This window comes from Lissotriton helveticus, chromosome 5_1 (genome assembly GCF_964261635.1).
Source record: "Lissotriton helveticus chromosome 5_1, aLisHel1.1, whole genome shotgun sequence".
Classification (NCBI taxonomy): domain Eukaryota; kingdom Metazoa; phylum Chordata; class Amphibia; order Caudata; family Salamandridae; genus Lissotriton; species Lissotriton helveticus.
In genome coordinates, this window is record NC_136065.1 from 2,001,735,645 (window position 1) to 2,001,759,033 (window position 23,389).

Here is a 23,389-nt window from a genome sequence, read left to right on the forward strand (position 1 = left end):
TTCACTTTCCCTCCAGACCCTGGCAGTGCAGAGCCACGGAGAGTCATTCACTTCCCCTCCAGACCCTGGCAGTGCAGAGCCAAGGAGAGCCATTCACTTCCCCTCCAGACCCCAGCAGTGCAGAGACAAGGAGAGCCATTCTCTGCCCCTCCAGACCCTGGCAGTGCAGGGCCAAAGAGAGCCATTCACTTCCCCTCCAGACTCCGGCAGTGCAGAGCCACGGAGAGTCATTCACTTTCCCTCCAGACCCCAGCAGTGCAGAGCCACAGAGAGCCATTCACTCCCTCTCCAGACTCCGGCAGTGCAGAGCCACAGAGAGCCATTCACTTCCCCTCCAGACCCGGCAGTGCAGAGCCAAGGAGAGCCATTCACTTCCCCTCCAGACCCCGGCAGTGCAGAGCTACAGAGAACCATTCACTTCCCCTCCAGACCCTGGCAGTGCAGAGCCACAGAGAGCCATTCACTTCCCCTCCAGCCCGGCACAGCAGAGCCACAGAAGCCATTCACTTCCCCTCCAGACCCGGCAGTGCAGACCCACAGAGAGCCATTCACTTCCCCTCCAGACCCCAGCAGTTCAGAGACAAGGAGAGCCATTCACTTCCCCTCCAGACCCTGGCAGTGCAGAGCCACAGAGAGCCATTCACTTCCCCTCCAGACCCCGGCAGTGCAGAGCCTCGGAGAGCCATTCACTTCCCCTCCAGACCCTGGCAGTGCAGAGCCATGGAGAGCCATTCACTTCCCCTCCAGGCCCCAGCAGTGTGGAGCCACAGAGAGCCATTCACTTCCCCTCCAGACCCTGGCAGTGCAGAGCCATGGAGAGCCATTCACTTCCCCTCCAGGCCCCAGCAGTGTGGAGCCACAGAGAGCCATTCACTTCCCCTCCAGAGCTAAAGCGTGTCTTTTATTTTTCGAAAGGAGCGACCGAGGATGAGAAGTGTGAGAACTGTATGATTTATCAGTAGAATGAGTAGGGAAAGAAGGCTGAGAGGTGTTGTGAGTACCTGCGTGCAGGTGCTACGTGGTTGGGAGAGTTGTTGCTACTACTGTGAGTGGCTGCTGAGTGCTGACCTCTGCTTCTTTCTTGCAGCTGCGGTGACCCTGGATCCGGACACTGCTCATCGGGAGCTCGTCCTGTCTGAGGACCGAAGGAGAGTGAGGCTGGAAGACAGAGCACAGGTTCTGCCCGACACGCCCCAGAGATTCACTAAATACACCACTGTCCTGGGGAGACAGAGGCTGAGCTCCGGGAGGCATTACTGGGAGGTGGAGGTGGGGGACAAGAGAGGCTGGGACCTGGGGGTGTGTGACGAGGCTGCGAGCAGAAATGGGAAGATCAAACTATTACCTGTGCATGGATTCTGGACCGTGCGGCTCAGAGATGGTGAATACAAAGCTCTCACCTCCCCCTGCACCCTCCTGACACCCCGTTTGCCCCCCAGGGCTGTGGGTCTCTTCCTGGACTATGAGGCGCTCAGGCTCTCGGTGTACAATGTGGATGACCGGTCTCTGCTCTTCACCTTCTCTGGGGTCTTCTTCCCCCCCACGCTGCGCCCCTTCTTCAATCCAGGACTCAACAAGGGGGAGCTGCGGATCCTGCCGGTGACAGGGCGGGGGCGAGGAGACTCTCTGCAACGCAGGTGAGAGAACGGTGTAACCAGGGAAAGGAGCTGTGTATGATGTACTTTACTGTCTCTAAGTTCAGGAAAGGTTACTGTGTGTATCATCTTTACAAGTGAGTAGTAATATTACATGGGTTGGGCCTCTACAGCCACATCTGCAAACTGGGAAACCAGGTCCAAGTCCCGGTGTCGCTTCAACGTTCTGTGATTCTGAGAAAATCACTTCATCTCCACATGTTAAAAAAAATAATCTGACCTTGTGTAATGTGTGTTCATGTCAGGCGCTCAAGTGTCTGAGCCGAATTGGTGCTATATAAAACTTCAAACACAAGCTCATTTTATGTGCACTGCAGGGAGCAGTTGAGAAGGGAAAAAAGACAAAACCCTCTCCTGCTTCTGGAGCATAGACATTGACTTTTGGTGCCCAAGGGCCATCTTTCCTCAAACTCTGAGGGAAGGATTGAGTCAGTCTTCAGAATCTTCCTCGTGGCCGGATGCAAAACGATTTGGCGCTGTTACTTAATGTTACTTATTTAGGGAGAGTCATGAGTGAGCAAACGCGCATGACTGAAACAAGCATGTAGCTACACAATGTCTTCCGTAACATTGTTGGGAAGTCTTATTAGCAAAATTAATCATGAGACAATTGGTTTTCTTTTACAGGCTCAAAGAGAAGAGCACGGGAAGCAGGAGGGTAACACCCATTGGGTAGATCGGGCTTCAGCCCCCTGTCAGCTGCCGTCGGCTGAGCTGCCCGGGCTGGAGTTGGTGTCTGCTAGCCTGACCTTCAAGTAGGGTGACCAACTAGCTGTTAATTTCACGGAAAGTCCCTGATTTGAATCTCGCGTCCGTTGTCCATGATGATCCCTTTTACGGACGCCTTTTGTCTGTAATTTTGGCCATTTTTGAGAAGCCTCAGCTCCCCGATGGGCCCCTCACGCTCTTCCTCTGAGCACAAGAGCAGCCCCACCCTGCTCATTGTCATTCTGTCTGCGGCTGATGATTGTCACATACAGAATGACAATCGGCCAGTCTGGGCATGTGATGGGCCTCCTCCAGCCTTGGTCTAGGGCAGGGCATTCTGTTTAAACCATACATAAAGAAAAATGTTGCACCTCACAAAATGAAAGAAATGTACAGAATTCAGTTCATGTAAAGCCAGCTAAAGAAGTTAAAAAGAAGGGGGTTATGGGTCTTTCACAGTCATCATTTTAGAACTGAAGCATTACCAATATTATATACAACGAAGCCATAGTTGCTGCTTTTTTATTTTATGCAACTAACAACCATTGAAAAAACCAATAGTCCTGGCGTGTAGGTATGATGTTTTATATATCTGTATGCAATAACAGAATACCATTCGGGCAACACACTATGCTAAGCACATATTTTTAGCTTGTGTGTTTTAAGCCATGCACTTAATTACATCAGACATGCCCTTTGTAGAGACCCCCACGTTTTTTCAACCCATCGGAAGCATTGTAAACAACACAATGTCACAGTCACCTCATGTCATGGCACTGCATCATGCATGACTCGTGACTTCAAAGTTTTCAGATTGCCTATGTGCAGGGGCATAATGAACCCTCCCCCGCCCCAGCCTTGCTTCGGGAACAGCAAGGGTGAAGTTCTTGATGGGCCTCTTCTGGCTGCAGTTCTGCAGATAAAGGCTCCTCTCAAAATTAATGTGAAAAGGTGGCTAGGTGAGTGAGTAATTAAGTGAAGGAATTGGTGAATGGCTGGGTGGATTAATGAAAGGATGAATGAATGAGTGAAAGGGTGAATAGATTGATAATGAGAGAAAGGATGAATGGATGGATGAGTGGAAGGATGCATGAGAGAAAGGGTATATAAATAGATGTATGGGTGGAATGGTGGATGTATGAGTAAAAGGAAGGGTGAATGGATGGGTAAGAGGGTGGATGGATAGGTGAGTGAAATGGTGGATGGGTGAGTGAATGGGCATATGTATGAGTGAAATAATGGATGGATGGATTGATAAATTGATAAGTGAAAGGGTGGATGTAAGGATGGATGAGTGATTGAGAGGGAGGGTAGATGGGCAAAAGGATGGATGGATGAGTGAAAGGGTGGATGGATGAGAGAAAGGGTGGATGGATGATTGATGCTGTCAATGGATGTCCATTTAAGAGGTAACTACAGAAACAATAGAGAACAAGCATTAAGAAAACCAGTCGCTACAATGCTGCCTGCCAGCCTTTTGTCTTTGTGAATGTTGGCTTTGTCATGTTTATTGTAAAACTGTGATTATTGGGGGAGCTGATGTTCCCTTGTCATTAAGAAAAACTTTGGTTAAAAGTCAAATATTGAATATGAACTAGTATTCAGCATTTTGTAAGGAAATGCCTCTCTTTTTGCATGATCACCCCAAAATTATTGGACAAAGGCTGCTGGTTGTTCGAAACTTGAGAGGGCACTGAGGCTTGGCAACCAGACCTTAGTGACAGTGCCCTAAGCTATATGAAAAGATATGCTTGATTGACTGTATCCAATTAGCATAGGTTAACTTACTTTTATGCCCTTAGTATATGGTGTCCAGGGTACCCAGGGACTGGGAATTTATGCAAGTGTCACCCTGCAAGTGACAATGTAAAACATGACCACCAGCCTGCCACTGCAGACTGAAGCTGGCTTTTGACCGCTAGCTCGCCATTTCACCCATGACAAAGTCATGGGCCTGTAAGTTAAACTGTACCTCCAGGACTGCAAGTGACAATGCAAATAAAACATGACCACTGCCGACTTTTGACTTCTAACTCGAATTTGCCATTTAACTCGACTTTGCCATTTCACAAATGACAAAGTCACCATATCCACTTAGAATATATGTAAGTCACTGCTAAGGTTTGCCTGCCAAGTCGTCAGGCGGGGTGCTATATTTTAGCAGGTTAAACATATAAAACATGCCCTAACAGTAAACCCTCTAAAATGATATTTTACTGTGGGAGAGCCATAGTCCAGTACAGGGTTACACTGATCACTCAGCCATGCTCATTTCTGAATGAGGCTAAGAGGAACAAAATAATCTTAATGCTAAACCTGACATGTGTCCACGTTGAATTTAATGCAGGTATTATCCCAAGGCATCTTTCCCAAAGTTTCCACTCTCTTCTCCTAGCTTTGCGCTTGCCTGCGACCGTTGTTGCCCTCTCAGGAAGTAGTGTAAGCGACTTCCAGTCTCCGAAACTGTCGAGTCCTGCCTCTGAAAGAGGTGTCACTTCTCTTGGACAAGAAGCCACAAAAGGTGTGGGCCTAAAAGGCGAACTTCAAAGTGAAGTTGCCTTTGAAGAGAAAAGGGTGGACATACTTAAGAGGGACTGCTGCTCCTGTGTTTATGTAGACAGATTAACATCAGGGACTGGGAAGGGAAATCAGTTAAATACACAAACAACAAAATCTGGTGGTCATAGCTAGATTAAGAGATACAAATACTGATTTAGTGACCCACAAACCTAAGTCTGACACCAATCAAATATTCATACTTATGGTCAGTCTGATATATTAGAAAGTGACTGTTATGAACAGAGTTGGATTTCCATCAACTGCCCTTCGTGGCCAGTGTCATCATCTGGATCTCCTACTTTTCCTTCCACAGCACCTCTTAGTCAAAGAGGGAAAATATGTGGGTCGGATTTCATAGTATCAAAAAAGTTTAGGAGGCCCCCTGAGGTACAATTAGGGACCAGGGGAAATAACAGGAGAGAATTCAGTGTCCCGATTTTAAAGGATGCCCTTGGAAAACATCCCTACCGGGTGTTAGGTGTCTACTCCACAAGTTTGATTACTGAACACAACCACCACATATCACAACAGATAATGTACATGCAACTGTTCATAATTTAAACAACACCCCACCATCATATTAGTAATAAAAATGACAATATCGAGAAAATAGTATTCGTGTGACATCAGAAAACAAAGCACAAGTATTTGGAGATATACATATATTTATTACACAATTATACAAAAAAAGGTTCATCCAGTTTTAAAATACATCACGTTATCCATCAGAAAATTATTAAAAATGTTCATGAGAACATGAGTCGACGCGGCGTTTCGGTTTAAAAAACCTTCATCAGGACAGTTTCTATAAAGAAACACAATATTACTACATCATAATCACATTTTTTTTAAAACATTGTTGAGGATGCAATAATGAACCACTCTTTTTATACAAAAAACATCATGAATAGCTTCACTTCAGAAATTTAAATATCTCTAGTTGTCACACAATTTGGTCATAAGATTTTATACAGAAAACAATCCAAGTGCTCTAACGTTAACAGTTGCAAACAATTCTTTATCTGTATTACAATAAATAATACTTTATACCGGTGGTTATGTTCTTGAACTTATTAAACCTGAACTACTTGTGTGTAATTGCTAGCTCTAATTACCTCACCCTTTAGGAAACAAACCACCCTCTGTGAATGGATTTGAGCATGACCCAGGTTGTACAATTAGGGTTTCTTACCTCAAAATAACAGTTTATAGTAATTGGCCCCCAGCTATCCAGTCTGGGGTATGGTCTGTTAAAACCACAGTGCGAGGTGTCCTAGTTAGGGTCCACACTCAGATATATTGAAGTCCCATTAATTCGGGATATGATAATTTCTGTCTTTATCTGTAAGCGTAAGGAAAAATATAGTATATTTATATAATCCCCATGTTTATTTAGTTAATAGTGGGATGAGGGGGCATTAGGGTCAAACATACCTTCTTGATAAAATCTGAAAGTTTATCGCTGTATCGGAGGTGCCACCGGTAGGTATTTGGATACTAGAGATAAAAGATAACAATATTGTTCTGGTGCCTTTTATACTTAGGTTAATTAGACCGAAATGGTTAGTCTGTCTGGCAACCAGTAGTCACAGGATAGGTAGAACTTACCAAAAATGCTGCTTATGCACTCGCTGTAGCCGTGTGCTAGATACTTTCTGTCGGCTAGATCAGGTCATAACATTATGTAAACTATCTGCGGATTAATAACAAAACATGCCCAAATTTGATACTCCTATTTGATGTTTATAAATTAGAGGTTCACACTTAGTAATTGATAGCCTCTCTGTCATCCTGCCACTGTATTTTTTGTAAATTTTTTGAGTCACGGCAGTGTCTTTTTTACGAAAGAACAAGCTGTTCAGTGATGTAAAATTAGTAACTTGCCTGTTTGATGAATGAATTTAGCTGTGCAAGAAACACCTCAGTTGTTTATTAGCGTCTCAAAGTTTCGTATTTCGAAATTTATCAATATTATATTTAGATGGAATTAGACACATAGACGTACTTGTGAATCCATCCATGGCATGCATAAGTGCATTAGGACCGATTTTTAGAGCACAATTAGATGCACAGCATTGATTGTTAACAATCAATGCCGTGCATCTAATTGTGCTCTAAAAATTGGTAGCGAGGAGCAACTGCACTTATGCATGCCGTGTATAAGTCCTAATGCACTTATGCATGCCATGGATGGATTCACAAGTACGTCTATGTGTCTAATTCCATCTAAATATAATATTGATAAATTTCGAAATACAAAACTTTGAGACGCTAATAAACAACTGAGGTGTTTCTTGCACAGCTAAATTCATTCATCAAACAGGCAAGTTACTAATTTTACATCACTGAACTGCTTGTTCTTTCGTAAAAAAGACACTGCCGTGACTCAAAAAATTTACAAAAAATACAGTGGCAGGATGACAGAGAGGCTATCAATTACTAAATGTGAACCTCTAATTTATAAACATCAAATATGAGTATCAAATTTGGGCATGTTTTGTTATTAATCCGCAGATGGTTTACATAATGTTATGACCTGATCTAGCCGACAGAAAGTATCTAGCACACGGCTACAGCGATTGCATAAGCAGCATTTTTGGTAAGTTCTACCTATCCTGTGACTACTGGTTGCCAGACAGTCTAACCATTTCGGTCTAATTAACCTAAGTATAAAAGGCACCAGAACAATATTGTTATCTTTTATCTCTAGTATCCAAATACCTACCGGTGGCACCTCCGATACAGCGATAAACTTTCAGATTTTATCAAGAAGGTATGTTTGAGCCTAATGCCCCCTTATCCCACTATTAACTAAATAAACATGGGGACTATATAAATATACTATCTTTTTCCTTACGCTTACAGATAAAGACAGAAATTATCATATCCCAAATTAATGGGACTTCAATATATCTGAGTGTGGACCCTAACTAGGACACCTCGCACTGTGGTTTTAACAGACCATACCCCAGACTGGATAGCTGGGGGCCAATTACTATAAACTGTTATTTTGAGGTAAGAAACCCTAATTGTACAACCTGGGTCATGCTCAAATCCATTCACAGAGGGTGGTTTGTTTCCTAAAGGGTGAGGTAATTAGAGCTAGCAATTACACACAAGTAGTTCAGGTTTAATAAGTTCAAGAACACAACCACCGGTATAAAGTATTGTTTATTGTAATACAGATAAAGAATTGTTTGCAACTGTTAACGTTAGAGCACTTGGATTGTTTTCTGTATAAAATCTTATGACCAAATTGTGTGACAACTAGAGATATTTAAATTTCTGAAGTGAAGCTATTCATGATGTTTTTTGTATAAAAAGAGTGGTTCATTATTGCATCCTCAACAATGTTTTTAAAAAAATGTGATTATGATGTAGTAATATTGTGTTTCTTTATAGAAACTGTCCTGATGAAGGTTTTTTAAACCGAAACGCCACGTAGACTCATGTTCTCATGAACATTTTTAATGATTTTCTGATGGATAACGTGGTGTATTTTAAAACTGGATGAACCATTTTTTGTATAATTGTGTAATAAATATATGTATATCTCCAAATACTTGTGCTTTGTTTTCTGATGTCACACGAATACTATTTTCTCGATATTGTCATTTTTATTACTAATATGATGGTGGGGTGTTGTTTAAATTATGAACAGTTGCATGTACATTATCTGTTGTGATATGTGGTGGTTGTGTTCAGTAATCAAACTTGTGGAGTAGACACCTAACACCCGGTAGGGATGTTTTCCAAGGGCATCCTACTGTGAATTCTCTCCGGATTTCATAGTAGTCACTGACAACTCTTCAACAATGAAACATGTGAGAACCTGTGACCAACTTGGTCCAGAATATATAGAGTGTAAGCCTAAAATCTACACTAGGACAGATCGTGGAAAGTGTTAGTGCAGTGAGTGTGAAAGTTTAAAAAGGATAAGGAAGAGACAAACTCTTTTATTCTAGTATCGCTTCCAAACCTGTTAAAATGGTGCAGGAGCGGCTTGTAACAAATACGCCGCTGATCTAATTGGTCAACTAGTTTCAGCCAATATGGGCCTTTAACCCTGGCTTTCTTCAGGACCCAGTCTTTATCAAGCTACTGCATTCGTGATAGAAAATTATAATTATCTTTTTAATACCTACATACACAAAGGGTGATCTTCACTCCTGTAAAGAATGGTGACATAAATAAAAATGGTGATCACAAAAAATGCAGTGTTATCCAATCTCTTACTATGTATTGTAAAAATACCTTTATAGTGATAAACAGACAGACACACTCACCTGTCCTGTGCAAATAGGCCTCATCTCACCTGGTAATCACTCAAGTTTCTGAGACCCCGCCCTGTAAAGAAATCAATTCACTTGAAAGTGGAATGCCTACAATCATAACTCTGGGTAAATTCCATTCATATTTGCAGTAGTTTGATTAGAAACTCATCTTAAATAAAAACTTCCACTCTTGGAAAAACGCCTCTCAAAATTCATTCTATGGCCAGCCGGTCTCAATGTCATAATTTTATATTTTAATCGGCACATGCTGTATTTGTGCTATAAACCTTACTAGGTGACATTAGCTGTGTCTCATTCCTAAAGTGTTACAGATTAAAGGATACCCGATATGTACTAGTCTACTGAAAATAATGTGCTGGTTCTCTGAGATCCCGCTTCTGAACCGGTTGAGGATATTTAGCAGTCACATAGGGCCCACATTTTCAAACACGGCCACCGGATGTATGTCGCATCACGTGTTGGAACTACAGAATTGCGTCATATCCGCAATGTCATGTAGTAAATAGAGTCCTGTTGGTATTCATACTCCGACATACTAGAACCATCCGGAATCATTGGAGAGGCCATATTTACGAAAACGGGTGCTGGATGTACGTTGCGTCACGTGTTTGAAACTACAAAGTCACATCACTTTCGTGAAATCTGTAGTTTCTAAGAGTCGTCCTGGTATTACTACTGATAAAAGTTTCAACCGTCCTCTATGGTAAACAGTATTTGAGGCAATCAGTATGCTATCTTTATAAGCGAGATCTATACTGCAAAGGTATTCAAAACCTCTGAGTTGTAATAGTAATAGTCGTAAGAGGTCAATAAAGCATGTGTTGCTAAATGTGGACAATAACGTTTTTTGGGGCCAGTTTTTTCGGGCTGCCCTCTGCATGATAACATCATCAGCATCCACACAAAAGGGTGAGACTTTCAGATCATTATACCGTCAACACCCGAGTCACTAAGTGGAGAGAGCAGCATTAATTAATGATCTCAGGCATCGAACCTCTGAAGTCTGTGCAATAGAACGCCTCCGATGCCATAACCTTAAGAGAAGAGAGTACTCTTAACAAACACCAGGACTTGACTTAGAAATGTTTGGAGCGCATCCTCCTTCCATATTTTTGCAGCATCAAGGTATAGTTTGCAACATCATCTTGCTAGTTGTTGGCCAAATATGTACTGCAGAGAAAACGGAGCATCTACCTTATTTGTTAATAAAGTCTTTATTGTATGGTATGGTGACTATCCAACTGGAACATGTTCTCATGTTTTGAGCACGCAAAGTATTTGCGTGCTCAGAATAGCCTTATAATTACTGAATGTCTCTCTTTTTTTTTTTTTAAATCTTTATTGAATGTAATGCATAAGTTACTTCTTAACTTCCCTCTCAGAAGCACATATATATACAGAGTATATTCACAGTTTCTACTGTTTGATCATGTACATAACTAGCCGGTTGTAAACATTAAGAAGTAATAACGTAACCTCACATGCATAAGTCATTGCTTGTAGTACATTGTATAGGCCTTTCGTTTTGTACATTACAGTACTTTAACCATCAGAACATTAAAACTTAAAACTAAAAAGAGTCATCACTTTTTGGTAATCTATTCGCGCACACACCGACCGCCCGCCACCCCACCTGCTTCATGGTAGGCAGCTTTGTCACTCCATATTTGAACTCTGCTCTATCTGGTGCAATACAGATAGCAACCATCACCCAGCTATCTATTCATCGTCCCCCTCAGAGTCCAAGTCTTCTTCCTCCGGTAAGGGTTCGCAAATTTCCCCTCTGTATATATTCCATGCTGTCCATACCTTATTCCATTTTCGGGGGCATGTCCTGAGTACATACACCGCCCTTTCTGTAACCATCCGCATGTCCATGTTTATACTCCACCTAGCAGTCGTAGGCAGTTCCTATGCCCCCCATTTTTGCGCAATGTCCCGTTTAGCTACCATCATGGCCAGGGTAGCCCATGTCCGGCCATATCTATCCAGATCATTGGGGTCCCAAATGTTCAAGAGGCATTTGCGAGAGTCTGGCAGAACGGAGATCTTAAGTGTTTGTGAGACCGTGCGCATAACCTGCCTCCAGAATTCCTGTATGCGTGGGCAATCCTAGAGTGTATGGTACAGTGTTCCCTCCTCCCCGCATCCTCGAAGACAAAAGGGATATGGCGCCCTATGTATTTTGTGAAGTAGAGTTCTAGTGTAATAAATGCGATGTAAAATTTTATGTTGCACTAATCTGAATTTTGCTGAGATACCAACGTCTCTCGGTGAGGCTAGTGCTTCATTCCACTCTGACTCCGTGACCTCACCTATTTCTCCCACCCATTTTCCCCTTAACTTTATTGTAGGGTCCCCTAGGTTGTTGATCAGTTTTTTGTATGTGAGGGAGGTCGCGCTCTGTTGCATATAATCCGTTAATAGCCTATCCTCCAGTGGTGAGGACTCTGGTATGTCTGTGCCCACTGGGATCGCCTGGAGCAGTGCGTGTCTTATTTGCACATACCTAAACGTCTCTGTCGGGCCCAGGCCGTACTGTTGGAGCTGTGGAAGTGCGATCACCGTGCCCTTGTCCCATAAGTCCCCAACTGTGGAGATTCCTATATAGTCCCATTGTGCAAACCCCTTACTAGACCGCAGGTTCCCCAATGCCTTGGTGTCCCACAGTGGTGTTAGCTTGGTGATTTTCCCCTTCCAACCTAGTCGCGATTGTGCTATGTGCCATAGGGCCGCTGTGTGTTGCGTCGGTCCCAGCAGCTTCTTAACTTGTGATTTGTCATATAGTACCGCGATCATACAGTCTGCACCCAGCTGTGACCAATCCGCTCTATATGCTGGGTCACTCCTTGAAGCAAGTATCCATTGGTTTATTATTTTAAGATGGGCCGCCCAGTAGTACAGCTGTATGTTCGGCAATGCTATGCCTCCCTCATACCAACTTTTAGTCATCTTATCATATGCTATACGCGCCGGGCCATTATTCCAGAGGAGGTTAGTGACCAGAGCTGCGACCTGCTTGAAGTATCGTGGTACTATAGGATACGGGGTGTTTTCCAATACATATAGGAATCTGGGCAATGCCATCATTTTATAAAGGGCTGCACGCCCGAGGAGGGTCAGTGGCAAGGTCGCCCAGTATTTAACGTCCGCACGAAGGCGCTCCATAGGCGGCTTCAAGTTCTTATCAAAGAAGTCCGCGGCACTCTTCGTAATAACAATGCCTAAATATTTAAAGGAGTTCGGGGTCAGTGCAAGGGGGCAATCCGATGGTAGCACCGGGTCCGGACCCTTCAGGGTGTAGATCACCGACTTGGACCAGTTCAGGGTATAGCCCGACGACTTCCCATGTGTGTTACAGAGATTTAATAATGCTGGGATCCCATTTTCAGGCTCAACCATATAAATCAGCATATCATCCGCATACAGGGATATTCTATCTTCCCACCCTTCTTCCCATTTGATTCCCTTAAGTAACGGTGTTGTTCTGATTAGGATCGCTAAGGGTTCTAGTACCAGGGCAAAAAGCAGGGGCGACAGAGGGCATCCCTGCCTTGTCCCCCTGCCCAGCGGGAACGTCTGTGAGACGTGACCATTAGCTACTACTTGTGCCACCGGTTTCGTATAGAGTAGTCGTATCCATGCTATGTATTTCGGTCCAAAGCCCATACGTGCCAAAACCGCAAACAGATATTCCCATTCTACTAGATCAAAAGCCATTTTGGCATTAAGGGAGAGAATCACTGCTTTTTCGGAGAGAAGGTGTGCTCGTGCCAACACCCCATGTACCCGCCTGAGATTCAATGCCGTACTCCTATGAGGCATAAAGCCGGACTGATCAGGGTGGATCAGCGTCTGCAGGTGATGTACCAGGCGGTTGGCTAGTAATTTTGCCAGAACTTTGGCCTCCACGTTAAGTAGGGAAATGGGGCGATACGAGAAGCGATCAGACGGAGGTTTACCCGGTTTTGGTATGGCCACAATTGTTGCGGTGCGCTGTTCTAGCGGCAGCTCTGCCTTTTCCAGGCTCTCTTTGTACATTTCCAGTAATGGTTTACTGAGAGTGTCGACCATCGATTTATACCATTCTATGGGTATTCCGTTGGGCCCCAACGCTTTTCCTGAGTGCCACGCCTGAATCGCCAGTTGAATTTCATCTTCTGTCGGGTCGGTCTCTAGCTCTTGCATTGCCTCCTGTGAGAGCCTGGGGATGGTAATATTCTCAAGCGAGGTTATCGCCGCCTGAGCCGTGACTTCCTGCTCTGGGGTATATATCTCTCGGAAGTGGCGTGCCAGGGTGCATACTATTTCTTCCGGATGTGTCTGCAACTGTCCGTCATGTGAGTGTAGCCTCTGTATACCCCTATTACTACCCCCTCTCTGATCTAACCATGCCAGCATTTTCCCTGCTTTGTCGCCTACATCATATATTCTATGTGCTGTACTTGTGAGATGTCCTTGGACTGTCGTTTAGAGGTGGGCCTGGTATTGTCGCTGCCGTAGGTGCGATAGATGCGCTGTTTCCGATGTGGGATCAGCCATGTGGGTGTTGTTTGCGTTATGCAATGTCCGCTCGAGCTCTGTGAGCTCTCGCCTGGACTCCCTTTTGTGCCCTGTAATTGCCGCTATCGCCTCTCCCCGCAGGACCGTTTTGTACGCCTCCCACAAGACCGAGGGGGAGGGCACCGAGCACGCGTTTTCCTCAAAATAGTGTGTGGTCACTAATTTAAGTTCTTTCCTGATCTTGGGGATTCTTAAGTAGTTCGGGTATAGTGGATAGAGTCTGGTACGTTTCTTCTCTTTGGTGGTAAGTGACAGTAATATAGGTGAATGGTCAGATATGCCTCTCGGCAAGAGTTCTATTTGATCTACTTTCCCCATTCCAACCCCTAGGAACAAGAAATAGTCAATGCGTGATAGGCTATTGTGCACAGCGGAATAGTATGTGTATTGTGTCGCTGTGGGGTTTAGCTGTCTCCATACGTCTGTAATGCCCAGTGCCTCTAGAAAACCCGGGAGCGTTGCAGTGCCCCGAGGACGTTCTCTAATGGGATATGTGTCCAGTGTTGGGTCTACTATTGCATTTAGGTCCCCTCCTATGATTGTGTCGCCATCCGGGAGGTCCAGAAGGAATTTACCCAGGGCAGGCAAGGCAATAGATTGGAGTGCCGGGGGGATGTAAACTGAAACCACGTTGAGGGGTTTCCCTTCCCATTGGCCATGCAATGCTGCGAACCGGCCCTGATCATCCGTCTTGCGGAGTTCTACTATAAAGGGTGATGATTTTTTCATGAGTATCCCCGCCCCCCGGGAGCCTGTCGTGAATTCAGCATGTACTGCCATCACGTATCCGCGCCTATCAAGCACCTTACATGTTGTCCCCGTGAGGTGCGTCTCTTGGAGTAGTACTAGGTCGGGCCCTTGGCGTTTAACTGCCTGCAGAACCAACCCCCTCTTTATTTTATCTCCCAACCCTCTGACGTTCCAAGTGAGCAGGCGCAGAGGGGGCACCTCAACTGTTGTATGCGCGCCCTCAGTGGGTGCAGTGTGTAACCGTTGGGCCATTGGATAGGGTGGGTAGTGTATCAGCTGCCATGTTACAGGCTCCAGTGTGTCTATAGCGTTCTGTGTTAAGGTGTAGGACTAGCTCGTTAGTCGGTGCGCTCGTGTACCATATGGCGTGAGAGATGACTATCAATACTAACAGTAACTTCAAAACGTTCCCTCCCTCCCCCCTCCCTGCTCCCCTGCTCCCCTGCTCCACGGACTTAACCCCGCCCGCTTCCCCAACTTGGCAGAGTGCTTCCCATAGTCAAAAATACTTGCTCGCTGGGGAAAGGACCGCTCCGGAGATAACTGCCTCTCTTCCTTCCCGTGGTCGCCATCCACCTAGTATCTAGGGCGTTCGGTCCGGCCTTTGGTATAATTGTCATCTCGCACCAGGTGTCTAATGTTCGTCGTCTGAGGCCTGGACAGTATTTTCTCTTTCCGGGGATCTGTCTTCTGGTCCGCGTCTTGATGCTTGAGAGCTTGTGCAGCTATTCGGTTCCTGGTTCCTGTGTGGTCTGTGTGTCTGTCGCGGCCGCTCTACTGGTCTCCAGCCGTCCAGCCAGTCTCGAGCGACCTCAGGGGTGTCAAAGAACCAGGTTCTGCTGTCTGCCACGACACGCAGTCTGGCCGGGTACAGCATGGAGTACTGAAGTTCTCTTGATCTAAGTTCTTTCTTAATGTCTAGAAACGTTTTCCTGCGACGAGCAACTTCGGCCGTGTAATCCGGAAAGAAGGCCAGCGTGGAATTTTGGATTTTAATTGGTGACACCACTCGCGCCGCCTGTAGGATGGCGTCTCAATCTCTAAAGTTGAACAGTCTAGCCAAGATCGGTCGCGGTGCTGCACCCGGTTTCGGTTGGCCTCCCGGGACCCGATGGGCCCTTTCGACAGAGAAGAAGGTGGACAGGCCCTTGGGTTTAAGTTCTTCCTGTATCAACTCTTCCACATAGAGGTCCATTGCTCTCGTACCTTCAGATTCTGGAACCCCAAGGATCCTTACGTTGTTCCGTCTGGAGCGCCCTTCCTGGTCGTCCAGCCGTTCTCGCGGTGTCTTGTTTTCCGCAGCCATCTTCTCCACCGTTGCCTGGAGTTCAGAGACATCCTCGACCAGGGACTTCGTCACAACCTCCATAGAGCTTACTTTTTCGGACATTTTATGGAAGTCTGCCCTGATAAGCGTGATCTCGGTTGATATCCACCCTACCGTCGCTTGGACTTGCGCCAGGGCTTTCATCACGTCGTCCAATGTGGCCTGCTTGCTGCTCGTTTCCTCTGTCGACTTGCCTGCCGGAGATTTCCCGTCTATGGAAGGAGAGGCATTCCTGGTGCGTGCAAATCTGTCTATTCTGGTTTGGGTAGTGTTGCTCTTACTCCCCCTGCCTGACATTTTTTTTCCGCCGCTAGTGGGCCGATGAATGGTCGATGCCTCTGAGGTCTTCCGCGGCTTTCAGTTGTCTCTCACCGGGTCCGGTAGTGTTGTGCCTGTCTCTGCGCCCACCGAGTTAGCGGTTACCGGCTGCGCCCTCCGAGCCAAGTCCCGGCTGGTGCAGGGGATTGGTGGGGGGGGGTGGGGCAGCAACCCCTCCTTCACGTTACAGTTTTCGTGCCTTAGGTTTTATTTGTTGCAGTTTTGTGGGGTTCCCTCTGTTCCATCAACCTCCCAGAGTCGGTGTCAATACAGCGCTAGCCCCCTCGTGTCCCTCAGTATAGTTCACCATTCACCAGGCTGTGTACTTGGTCAGTATGCCCTTATTCGTCCCTGCTCCAATATTTCCGTCTTTAGTATGGGGTCGAGTAAGTCTCCGGGCGTCAGGGCTCTCGTGTAACCGGCATGCAGGCTAGGACTTGTGCGCCCAGATTATGTCCGTGCCGGGCGTCCTCCGCACTGTACCAAGATGGCGGCCCGCCGGTATTTTTATGCCTCTATCACCGCCCGGTTCCTCATGCAGGGCTGTGATGCGCAAGGCTCCAGATACTGTGGCCCAATGCGTTATTTGATGCAGGTTTCGGCACTTCCCGCCTTCCTACCTCGGCCGCGGAGGGAGTTCTATCACCGGGGCCCGATGTACTGCACCAATATGGCGGCTTGCCGGGCGCAGCTCTCCTCGCGTTTCTCCCCTTCGCCCGCAGTCCGGCTTTTCCTCCAGAGGTGTCCCGGTGCAACTCACTGCACGTACAGGCGCCCCCACCGTTGCGGTGATGTCTTCCGCCGCTGTCGGCGTATCTCGGCCGTCCCTCTCCCGTGCTACCTCTCGGACGGGTGTTTCCGGCGTCCTTTGCCCGGGTCTCAGGCACTTCCTGTCAGGCTCTGCTGCACGCCGGCCCCTGGCTTCCACTGCTGTCTTAGGCCGCTTGGACCGTCGCCGCTATCTTGGGTTCCCGGTGCTCAATCTTCACCGGAGTTGCGGCCGTCCTTCCCGCCCGGTCCCAGGTTTCAGGTCCTCTCCACAGGGGATATGTGAAGCACGGATTTACAATCGGATCGTTGAAGAGGCCGCATCGTCACCGGAGCTCTTCCTTTATGCTGCCGCCACGCTCTGCAGCAAGCCACGCCCCCTGAATGTCTCTTTTTAATATTTATTTTTTAATGAAGCCCGGGGGTTTGCCCGGTGCCCACTACGGCCAGTCCGGCCCTGTAGCAGCGTCCATGGTATTGTGTTGTTCAATCCCTTAGTATCACTCTGTAATTTGAACACCAATTGTTGTTCTTTGGTAAATAGAAACTTGACTCAGTTGCTTACATGAGGTGGTATATATGGTTTCTCTAACACTGTGCATTAGAACTCATCAGGCATATGATCGAATTCAGTGTAGTGCCTAGTTAGCTTGTTATTGACCTTTTTGCAACTGAACGTGCTTTTATGTTCTAACACGCAAAGCCTCACTTTCTGTGTTTTTATACCCACGTATTGGTATCCACACGGGCACTTGATTAGATGGATTAAGTTCTCACTGTCGCAGTCAGAAAAACTTTTTTGTATCCATGACCTCGATGTCCCAATATCTAATGTTTTAGATTGTCTGGTCTGAGGACAGACAGTACACCCCCTCTGTTTTGGGAAATTAGTTGACAAAACAATTTTCCTATGGGCGTGTGTGTGTGCACTCTGGGATAGCGAGATGCCACACATTGCCGGAAGTCGATTCTTGACAGGAAGGGATCTGGTAGCCCACTGGCTAGTGGCCACATTGTAGTGTAGTTCCTATCATCCCAATAGGCTCTGCGCATTGGAATAATATCTTCAATAGTATAGACCTAGGGCAGAGGTTAACTAGGTCTTCTACCGACGATATTAGACTTAAAGTTTTGTGTTTGCCAGCTAGCTCAGAGTTCACTAGAAACTTTCTTGAATAGGCAAGGAGGATTTTAACCTCCCTGGATAGACAAGAAGGGATTTAGTTTCTGACAACCATAGAACATGACAACTTTGCTCTCCCCTAATCAAGAGTGTATCTCTAGAGTCGTGTGAAAACAAAAGACAACTTATTTTACTCAGTCAGTTCAGTGCATTCTTAGTTTCACCAGATTGTAGAGAAAGGAAGAGATGGGCGTGTTCAATAAAAGATGGTATTTATTGATCAGTCTCTTTTCTCGTACAAGAGAAATGGATCTCTATTATTGCAATACTTATAGTTAAGTAAAGTGCATACAGTAAAGACAGAATTATAAAATAATACTGAAAAAGCATTGATATGGTTTCTGAGCCATATGATACTTTAAAATGGATCAAATAGATACATACATATATACATTTGACTAATCGTACTCAACTGGTGCTTCTAACCACGCCTACCCCAGTGTACCTGACCTAAGCCTAATACGTGGGCGGGAGTAGATAAGTAGCAGTTTTAGTTACGTTTGTTTTGCCAAGGGACTGACTCAAGAATTCTCTGCAAGGGGTTACTCAGTTCTGTACCTGAGATCTAGAATGGTGGAGGGCTGGTATCTCTTATCCCAGGTCTTGATATTCCAGCTGCCTGCGAGGGCTGCTTGGAAGCGCCGGAGCTGGATTTCTCGGCAGGAGAAAGGCAGCGTCTCGTTCTCAGCTCGTCAGGAAGGCGGGGCAGCGCCTGTGGGCTTCGCTCTCTGCTGGGCTCCTCGGCAAGTCTCGCTGCTCCAATCTCGTCACCACCGCGTGTGTTTGCTTAAGGCAATGTCGGTAATATTTATACCTTAAAGGTGCCGAGATTGACGTAATGATGGACATATATACGTCAATAAGGATGTCATACGAACAGGTTCGTTCGCACATTCTTTTACTGAAGTTCTCGGTGAAATCAAAACAATGGCTACGGGAATTTCCCAGGTCGCTGTAGGTTTGATTTGTTTTGAGAACTCCGTATTCCTTATCAGGGGCTGGAGGAATATCGCTTGTCTAATTAGATGGCATGCGTTATGACCTAATCAGATAACGCGCTTCTGTGCCGTGGCGTGGCTTAATCAGATAACGTTTTTTGCACCGTTGGATGGCTGCTAGTCAATTATTAACCAAACCAGGGTCAGGAATAGGGGAATCGATACAGTACCTATAGAAATACATCACACCCACTCCACGTAGACTATGTCCATATTTACAAATCTAGGCATAGTGAAACTAGTAGCGTTTGTGTATACCGTACCACCCCAAAATACATTCATATGCATTTTGAAAATTTGGAATTATGAAATATACGAAACACAATCACATGTACTGTATGCATAAGCAGTATAATAATGCTAAACATATAACGCATATTTCAAACTCAGCATGAATAAATGCGAAAACTACACATGAAATGGCTCTTAATACAGAAGAAAAGTGCGAGACCATTTCATCACAATCATAAAGTTTTGTATGAAAATGCTAGAGGGTAGCTAATGTCTCTTGACTACCTAAAATAGAAATTCAGTTCTCTAAGAATAATGTCTACTTTAAGCAGAAGATAAGTGTCCCAAAAAATTGTAAATATTTTGGAATTGAGGGAGGTGAGAGGAAAAAAAATGTGTTCCATTTCACTGCTCTATTTTTAAAGTTGAAGGCCAAATTCAAGTCTGTAGGGAACTCCGTGTGCTAGCTCGCTCAAAGTCATTCCTTCTGCTCTGGTGAAAACATCATATCATTTAGACTGTTGAAAAAACTGTCAACAGCTTCTTGCGAAAGTTCCACTAAGTCTGAAAAAGTTGTTACCATGCATTCATGAGCATGATTGCCTTCATTGATGTTTTGATCAGCATAGCTGACTGAAGGTCGTACCTGATCGATGCTGCTTTCATCTCGTACTTCACTACCCCTCAATCGTAGTGGTGAAGTCTCCACGAATGCCGTCATCAGGATAGGTAGCCGCTGGGGGCAGCACAATGCATGAGCCGTTACCGGACCCAACAAGGTTTCTGCGTCCAATGGCACATCCGATTGTAGTGTCAAACAGGTGTCCAACACGCATTCTTCGCCGCATAGCAAGCACCTTAATACAGGCATAACACAACGTTGCCACATTGGTCTAAATGAAAGAAACCAAGTCATGTTCAAGTCCCGTAGCCGTGCTAGTCCAAGGACTCTAGTTATGCGGTCCCGGTAGCCAATGGCTAGGATCGTTTCTTCCCTTGTCGCAGGTGTTTTGTCTGTGACATGGTTTGCCATAGCGAAATAACAGGATCAAAAATAGGATGCCTGCCACTAGTCCCAAAAGGAGAGGAAGTCCGCCAAAGATGGAATGGACAAAGTCTGGAAAAATACCCAGGATGGCTTTGAATGGTGTCAAAATTCCTGAAAACACTGTCTTAAATACACTTGAGACACCACTGGTATCAGAAATATTTAAGATTTCGTTCAGTATTTCTGCGAAATGTATGGGGGAATTTGTTGATAACAATAAATGAATCTCTGCCGTTGTCCTTGCAACTTGGAGATCATACGTTTCTTTTGATGACGTTAGCCTGGTCGGCGTCTGTAGGAGCACTGTCTTCATTCTGCTTAAAGTATCAATTCGAATAGAAGCAATTTTCAAATCGGGCCATAACCTTGCCTCCCTGTCTGGGGAATCGTTCGGGAACAATACCCGTTCACAGCACATGACCTTCCTAGTCACGGTTATGAGATAAGGTTTTCCGGGCAGCAAACTACAACATCTGCGATCTACTATTAGAACGTAACTCCCGTTCGAGAGTCTCCTAAAGAATGGTTCTATTTGTGTTGCAGGTGTGCCTAGCTGGTAACATGAAAGGTTATTTGAAGTCCCTTCACAGGCTCCATGCAAGCTAATACCCTGACACAGAAGTGTACCGCTTAGTGATCTAGCACAATTATCGCCACTAAGAAACACTTTCTGGCCTTTATTACTGACACATTCGTGTGTATAGGGCAAGTTCCATGTTGACTTAATGTACCCTTTACCCAACCTTTCATACTGGCCTGCCTGTATATATTTTTGGCAGTATTGAAACTGGAAAGTAGTTATCGGAATATTTATTATTCCATGTATTATCCATTCAATGACAGGTCGTTCTGACATTGTCAATGGTAATCTCTCAAGTTTTTCAATGCTCAGAATTGTATAGTCAGCACCCTTCTGTGCCAAACTGATTTTTTTATCAGTAAGGTTAAAGATATTAAATAATGACGTTGTGTTGATTAAACGCCAAGGCACATAGCCTGAACGCAGATTTTGTAACGTCCAGCCAAACTGTACAATAGAACGCAACTGGGACTGACCGTGTTGTAACAACAGTAAGTCTTGCGATATTATATCGATTGCTGAAGAGACAATGCTGTCCAGAGAATATATTCTGGAGGACAGAGTCATTAACCCAGTGTCCACCACAGAAAGTGATTTTTCCAAATTAATACGGTCAATTTCCCGTATTTTCTCTGCTGTCTCAATTTTAGTTTATTTCCAGGCTTCGTTATAAGCTGCATATATAGAGGCCGCTATGAAACGTTTTTGACGCTGTTTGTGTGGTCCCATAATGAAATCACGCAAGTCAGCACCTTCTGTAAGTAAAGTTAGGTGTTGCTTAATTTCTGACAGTGTGGACGTTTGCAGCCATTGAAGGCAGAGCTTGCCCACGCTGTAGGTGGTTACTATCCCTGGATGTTGTCTTTGGGAATATCTAGGGTCTGGCCTGGTCAATGTGAACCCCTGTATTTTTTTCAGGAATCTGTCTTGACAGTTATTAGTATCTGTGGGCCAGATCAACCATTGTTTCCATTCTGGATGTGTTCTGTTTTGGTTTAGTATATGGTTTAAGTCGATCTCAACATCTATAGAGCTATTATCGTTCACTGTTGGCTTTGGAATAGACGGTTTGTTCAAATCTTTGATTTTGGCTAAGCCAAGACAGGTAGATTGTTGAATAGTGTCATTCAAAAATATAATTTGTTCTGGGATCATACAGGCTCTAAACAATGATTCTATACCTTGTACTTGCCAATCTCTTGTACCCCAAACAGTTTTTGCTTCAATATTATTGTTCCAGAAATCAAAACCAAATGTATTCATTTGCTCAAAAAATGAATCTGAATATATCAATTTTGTGTTTGTAAGCATGGTCTTCATACCTGTCTTATTTGACAATTTGAAATAAAATGTTTCTGCATTACTTGTGTTAAACCCTGAAAAGTATGAATATTTATCATAAAATGTTTTCGAGCTACCTTTTGGAGGAGTAGCACAATGTTCCCATTGGTTATAATTTAAAACATTTCTAGGTTGTGCAGATTTGTGTAGATAATGGTTACCATAGTGGTTGTAGCAGAAAATTTGATCATAATTAGACGAACCCTGCAAATAATCATGTTCTGTAAATTTAGCAGACATCACAAGATCAGACATCATATCATTAATACTTTCAAAGTCCCAATCATCAGCAAATGTACTTGGTTTTACAAAGTCACTCAATGAAATCTTGAATTGGTGTGGGTACTTTAGGATTTCAACCGGACCATAGATTTCATAATCAGTTTTGTCCCATGCTACGCCGCCTGGTATAGGATTGGCTGTGAAGTTCACTGAAGAAAGTTCTCTTTTCTCGACGTGTGAAGATGTGTGTGGTTTAAGGACCAAGTTGATTTTCTGGCTTGCTGTGTCCATTTTAGCATACTTTCCTTCAATGAAATGTCCCAAGCATAGTACCATGATGAGCCAAAGTATGAGGATAAATGCACCTAAGGCCACCCAAAATTCAATCCATGGGGAAATCAGATAGGTATCTTTCAGCTGTTGAAAAAGTTCCTTAGCTTTATCTTTAAAAGTTTTTGTTGATGGCTGTTTCTTAGATTCACTCAGATCTTCAGATGAATCATCGAAGTTGATGAAGTAGCCGGATGCTGTTCTGTCAATTGTTCCAATTGCTTCAGGATTACTTTTTGTTCTAGAAGTTTCCTTTGTTTTATCAGCATACTCATATGTTACTTCATTGTAGGTTGGTGTGTCTCGACTAAATGTTTTTATTTGGGTTTTTAGAGGTTCAAGTTCCATTGCTTTGTTGCATATTCCTTGTTCATGTTCTGTGGGCGTTTCGAATGTGATTAGCCTCTTAGTTTGAACCTCTGGATTTGTAGCAAACATCGGTGTTCTACTACTTCTTGGGAGTCCACTTGGCCTACTGTTTGTTATCGGCCACATGATTGTGGTTTTACAAAG

At 44.7% G+C, this 23,389-nt stretch overlaps 1 protein-coding gene across 1 annotated transcript in view; it reads left to right on the forward strand.

Moving 5' to 3' along the window:
• Window positions 1-23,389, forward strand: part of LOC144756161 (E3 ubiquitin-protein ligase TRIM39-like) — a 388,718-nt gene that overhangs the window by 311,159 nt on the left and 54,170 nt on the right. Inside the window, exon 8 of the mRNA XM_078645740.1 lies at window positions 1,088-1,637. Within this exon, the coding sequence (XP_078501866.1) occupies window positions 1,088-1,637 (550 nt within the window). The remainder of the gene's footprint in view (window positions 1-1,087; window positions 1,638-23,389) is intronic.